This window comes from Entelurus aequoreus, linkage group LG22, assembly GCF_033978785.1.
Source record: "Entelurus aequoreus isolate RoL-2023_Sb linkage group LG22, RoL_Eaeq_v1.1, whole genome shotgun sequence".
Classification (NCBI taxonomy): domain Eukaryota; kingdom Metazoa; phylum Chordata; class Actinopteri; order Syngnathiformes; family Syngnathidae; genus Entelurus; species Entelurus aequoreus.
The window spans coordinates 43,801,198-43,807,197 of NC_084752.1; the positions used below are offsets into that span (position 1 = coordinate 43,801,198).

The window sequence follows — 6,000 nt, forward strand, 5'->3', positions numbered from 1 at the left end:
AAACAAAGCCTGCCAATATGGCCACCTGCAATGCATTGTGGGACACTTAAAGGAATGCGAAGCACTCTTCAGAAATAGCTTACAAGTGCCTATTCTGGAAAGTTCAAAAAACAACAATAGCCTGCAAAACTAGCTCACTAGCGCATCAAAGTTAAAAAACAAACAAATTAGCGTGCTAGCGCCCTTCACAAGCTGTCATGTCACACCACAACATTGCCTACCATTGCGCCCCCTGTGGAAATGTCAAGAAGCAGCAACAGCTCGTAAATTAGCCAGCTATAAGTGGGTGAAATGAGTGGTTTATTACGGTCCAGATGTTTTAATTGCGGCTTATTTTATATTAATTGTGCAAAACAAGATGATATCAGACATTGTCGATGTTGGCATGTCCCAGTGTTTCCAGTTTGACAGGTCCTGCTACCTGGGGCCTATTCTGAGCTGATCTAATAAATCAGTTTACCAGGTTGAAGACGGTCTCCTTGATGTTCCGGTTGGATATTTAAAAGTCAATGGAAAAGTTAGAGCCATTGATTGATTGATTGGAACTTTTATTAGTACCGTATTTTTCGGACTATAAGTCGCAGTTTTTTTCATAGTTTGGCCGGGGGTGCGACTTATACTCAGGAGCGACTTATGTGGGAAATTATTAACACATTACCGTAAAACTTTCAAATAATATCATTTAGCTCATTCACGTAAGAGACTAGACCAGGGGTCTCAGACACGCGGCCCGCGAGACGTTATTTTGTGGCCCGCACCTTAATATGAAAATTTTATGTTAGTGCGGCCCGCGAGTTTTATATGAATGGCGCTTGACAGCATCATACTTGCCAACCCTCCCGATTTTTACGGGAGACTCCCGAATTTCAGGGCTACCATTCTCTCGAATGTCTGCCGATTTTCACCCAAACAACAATATTAAGGGCGTGCCGTGATGACACTGCCTTTAGCGCCCTCTACAGCCTGTACAAACTGCGTGCCAGCCCAGTCACATGTTGTATTTGGCTTCCGTACACTTACGTAAGTGACTGCAAGACATACTTGATCAACAGCCGCACAGGTCACACTGAGGGTGGCCGTATAAACAAGTTTAACACCGTTACAAATATGCGCCACGCTGTGAACCCACACCAAACAAGAATGACAAACACATTTCGGGAGAACATCCGCACCGTAACACAACAGAACAAATACCCAGAATCCCATGCAGCCCTAACTCTTCCAGGCTACAATATACACCCCGCTACCACCAAATCCTGCCCCCCAACCCTTCCCCCCACACATCAACCCCCCCTCCATGCGTCGGTTGAGGTGGGCGGGGTTGGGGGGACGGGGGTTTGGTGGTAGCGGGGGTATATATTGTAGCCCGGAAGAGTTAGGGCTGCAAGGTGTTCTGGGTATTTGTTCTGTTGTGTTTATGTTGTGTTACGGTGCGGATGTTCTCCCGAAATGTGTTTGTCATTCTTGTTTGGTGTGGGTTCACAATGTGGCGCATATTTGCAACAGTGTTAAACTTGTTTATACGGACACCCTCAGTGTGACCTGTATGGCTATTGATCAAGTATGTCTTGCAGTCACTCACGTGTGTCTGCAGAAGCCTCATACAACATGTGAATGGGCCGGCACGCTGTTTGTATGGTGAAAAAGCGGACGCGACGACAGTTTGTAGAGGACGTTAAAGGCAGTGCTATCAAGGTACGCCCTTAATATTGTTGTCCGGGTGAAAATTGGGACAAATTCGGGAGAATGGTTGCCCTGGGAGATTGTCGGGAGGGGTACTGAAATTCGGGAGTCCCCGGTAAAAATCGGGAGGATTTGCAAGTATGACGCTAGGGCGGGATAGCCATTCAAAGAAGGTGAATTCATTAAAAAGTGCATGTTAGATTTTTCAAGAAACTTTTCTTGCGGCCCAGCCTCACCCAGTTTCTGCATCCAGTGGCCCCCAGGTAAATTGAGTTTGAGACCCCTGGACTAGACGTATAAGATTTCATGGGATTTAGCGATTAGGAGTGACAGATTGTTTGGTAAACGTATAGCATGTTCTATATGTTATAGTTATTTGAATGACTCTTACCATAATATGTTACGTTAACATACCAGGCACGTTCTCAGTTGGTTATTTATGCCTCATATAACGTACACTTATTTAGCCTGTTGTTCACTATTCTTTATTTATTTTAAATGGCCTTTCAAATGTCTATTCTTGGTGTTGGCTTTTATCAAATAAATTTCCCAAAAAAATGTGACTCATACTCCAGTGCGACTTATATATGTTCTTTTCCTTCTTTATTATGCATTTTCGGCTGGTGCGACTTATACTCCGGAGCGATTTATACTCCGAAAAATACGGTAGATTGCACAGTTCAGTACATATTCCGTACAATTGACCACTAAATGGTAACACCCGAATAAGTTTTTTAACTTGTTTAAGTAGGGGTCCACGTAAATCAATTCATGGTAAGAAGCAGCAATAGCTTGTAAATTAGCCAGCTATAAGTGGGTGAAATGAGTGGTTTATTACGGCCCGGATGCTTTAAATCGCTGCTTATTGGATATTGTTCAGATAAGTTAAATTTAAGAACTTGCACACAAAGCAACACCGGAGGTGACTATAACGTGCGCATTTTCCGCGCATGCGTATTAGCTCGTGTTGCGCCGGCGGACGGAGGGGGGGTAGGGGGTCTTAAACGGTGGCATTGTATGTGTGTACAGCTCTGGGGCCGTACTTATCAAGCTTCTTAGAGTGCCATTTTACACTTGAGTCCTGAGAATTTGCGAAATGTAGTCCTACTCTCAAACTTAAGAATAAAAGCTTTTTATCAACGTTCTTAAGTCTAAGAATAACTCCTACTCTCCACGATATTTAAGAGACCTTCAGAGGTGTCTTAAGTGGTTAGGAGTTGCCAGCAGGGGATGGCACTGAGGCGAGAGAGACGTGCGCGAACGTTCAGGGAACGGAACAATGTTTGGTTTTTTTTTATGACGAGCAGCTGATCAAACGGTATCGTTTAGACCAGGGGTGGGCAATTAATTTTTACAGAGGGCCGCATGAGCTACCCGAGCACTGCTGGAGGGCCACATCGACAATATTTCAATTACATTTTGCTCAATATTATTTTTGATATATACCGTAAGATAAATAATAATAATAATAATAATAATAATTAATAATAATAGTAATACTTCAACATAGTGTGTGTAACAGCATTCCATGACTAATATAAATAAATTAACATTAATAATAAATGACAGTAAAATAAGCACACGTATGACTGAGGAGTCATAGTGTAACTTTGTGTGGTGTTTGAGTTGTCCGACTTTTTGTGTGGCCATAAACGCACCAGTGGTTTAGTGCTATGCGTGTTGGTGACAGATGACAAGTTGGTTTTGGCCTGGTTTGTACGGCAGAAAATGACTAGTTTTTCGAGATAGAATTGTTTTACTCATGTTTTTGGTGTGGTTATGTCCGAATATAAACAGTTTTGCTAAATAAAGTGATCGATATAATTCCTGTCCTCGAAGCATCTCGATAGACGTTACAATAATTGAACGGTGTTCAATTGAACGGTGTTGACGAACACACTTAGGGCCGCTTGTTGTCACTGTCACTCAAAGTTGCATTGCAAAATTACATAGAATAAATATGTTTATTTTGTTTACAATTCAGATGGGATTTGATTTGGTGCGCGGCATATACTTGCTGCGCGCAGCGGACGCTTGAGCAGTGCGCAATTGCGCAGGCACGCACCTTAGAGGGGACGTTGCTTTGCAGTCCATGTCTTGTTGAAAACACGGCATTCCTCATCAACTTTTCTCTTTTTAGAGTCTCGGGTGTAAACCGTGCATCACTTGTCGCTGCATGTGCACCTTCACTCGCAGGTTACACACGGACACACGCCCATAAATAATACTTTTCAAAATAAAAGCAGCACAGTTGTATTGCGCGCACGACATAGATGTTTTTTCAACTTTATTTTGTAATTGCAGCTGTTCACATTCACTCACAATCACGCACACGCATACGTCCACACGGAAGTAATACAAATAACGATTTTCAAAACAAAAGCAGCACCGTTGTATTGCACACTCGACATAGATACTTTTTAAAATTTATTTTGTAATTTATAATTGGCCTCACGCGGGCCGGACAGGGACGCACAAAGGGCCGGATGCGGCCCGCGGGCCGCAGAATGCCCAGGTCTGGTTTAGACAGAGCGGATATTATTTTTGTCACAGATTTAATACTTTTCGATTCCTTGTTGATTTCTGCATGTGTCTGCAGTGGGCTAGTATATATAGAGCCACCCACACCAGTTTAAAATTAGTTGCCTAATTAATGAATTGGAAAGAAAATGTTATGACAGTAGCGTATGTGTGTGGCCGTGAGGTGAGTGACGTCAGTGAGTGTGTGGGCGAGAGAAGAGAGGGAGCGGTAGCGTGAGTGCCGGCGGGGACTACTTTGTTTTGTATTATTTTGTAGTTTATTGTCAAAATATACACTCCCATTGTCCACTTAAATATTTCCAAGATATTTCTTTATTTTTAGACAGCGGATTCCCTTCCGTGATTGGTCATTTCTATGGACACAGAAATTACGTCACCTAAAATTCCGTTTACGGCACATAGTAATGTCGTAATTCAGCTCTGAGTGTGACACTTAAGATTCAGTCCTACACTTCGCTGAAAGTGTGAGTAAGACGCTTGATAACTAACTTTTAAGTGCAGCTTTCAGCGAATAATTTATTTACTCATAAGTCAACTCTTAGCAGACTTCTTAGGAGTAATTCTAAGAAGCTTGATAAATACGGCCCCTGGTTCCTACATTATATATCAATATATATCAATACAGTCTGCAAGGGATACAGTCCGTAAGCACACATGATTGTGCGTGCTGCTGCTCCACTAATAGTACTAACCTTTAACAGTTAATTTAAACGGTGGCATTGTATGTGTGTGGACAAGGATAAGGTTAGGTGGGATTTATCCTGGATAACTTTAGCCGGCTTAGAGTAAACGGGGCCTGAAGCTTAATCCAATGAATCAGCTTACCAGGTTGAAGACGGTCTCCACGACGTCCCGGTGGGACACTTCCCCGACTTCCATCAGACCGGTCAGCACGGCAAATTTCATGCGGATGCCCCGAATGGGCACGGCGGGGTTGAGAGCCACGTTGCCCGGCGTGGCGGAGGTCTCCTCGCTCGCCATGGCCTCAGGTGGCGCCTACAGGTAAAAAAAAAGGCACCTGTTCACCTCGGAAGTTGGGAGTATTATTTCTTCTTTAATTCCCCTCTGGGCGAGGTGTGGACAGTCGACACGCACATAAAACAAATATGTCCTCCCCCATTCAAGACAAATAAAAGTCCGTCCGACAGGAAAAGTACAAATAGTGTTCTTCCGCCGTCAAAGAACTACTTCTTCAGTCCCTAACTTGATGGCACACAGACGGATACACGCAGTCCAAAGAGACGGTGAGGGAATGAAGAAAGACGGTTCGCCCTCACCGAAGCTCGGCGTCTCCTCTCGCCGGTGACGAGGCTTGAAAGACGGCCACTGCAAGTTGCTATCGTCCGACACACTTGACAGGTAGGAGCGACAAAACTCACTAACCGACCGTTTGTTGTTTTTGAAAGAAACACAAGGGCTCCGCTCGGTGTTGCTTCTCTGGTGGGGGGGAAAAGTGCTCACTCACTCCCGCTCGGCCGAGAGACGGCGTTCGGTGTGCTGCTGTGTCGCTTTCGCTTCCTGCTCGCTGCTCCCCGGGTTAGGTGGATGGAAGGTAAGGGAGCTACAAGACCGTCACCGCCATGACAGTTGCAGCCTCGGAGTAAGTCAGGGGCTGCGCATGCGCACTGGGAAGCCCGGGCTGGTTCCCTTTCAGAGGCAGCCGGGCAGGTGTGTCGCCCAGGTAGAAGACTTTAAAATGTTGTATTATTAATATTAAATGATACACGTGGTTATTTAGTATGTTGGAGTAGGCATCTACGCCACATTGATATATGT

The 6,000-nt window shown here is 44.3% G+C and overlaps 1 protein-coding gene across 1 annotated transcript in view; it reads right to left on the reverse strand.

Moving 5' to 3' along the window:
• The window catches only part of lrba (LPS-responsive vesicle trafficking, beach and anchor containing), a 503,640-nt gene extending 497,975 nt beyond the window's left edge, over positions 1-5,665 (reverse strand). The window contains exons 1-2 of the mRNA XM_062033425.1: positions 5,502-5,665; positions 5,050-5,220 (exon numbers count right to left, since the gene is read on the reverse strand). Of these exons, the coding sequence (XP_061889409.1) occupies positions 5,050-5,205 (156 nt within the window). The 5' untranslated portion in view covers positions 5,206-5,220; positions 5,502-5,665. The remainder of the gene's footprint in view (positions 1-5,049; positions 5,221-5,501) is intronic.
• Positions 5,666-6,000: the final 335 nt, after the last annotated feature.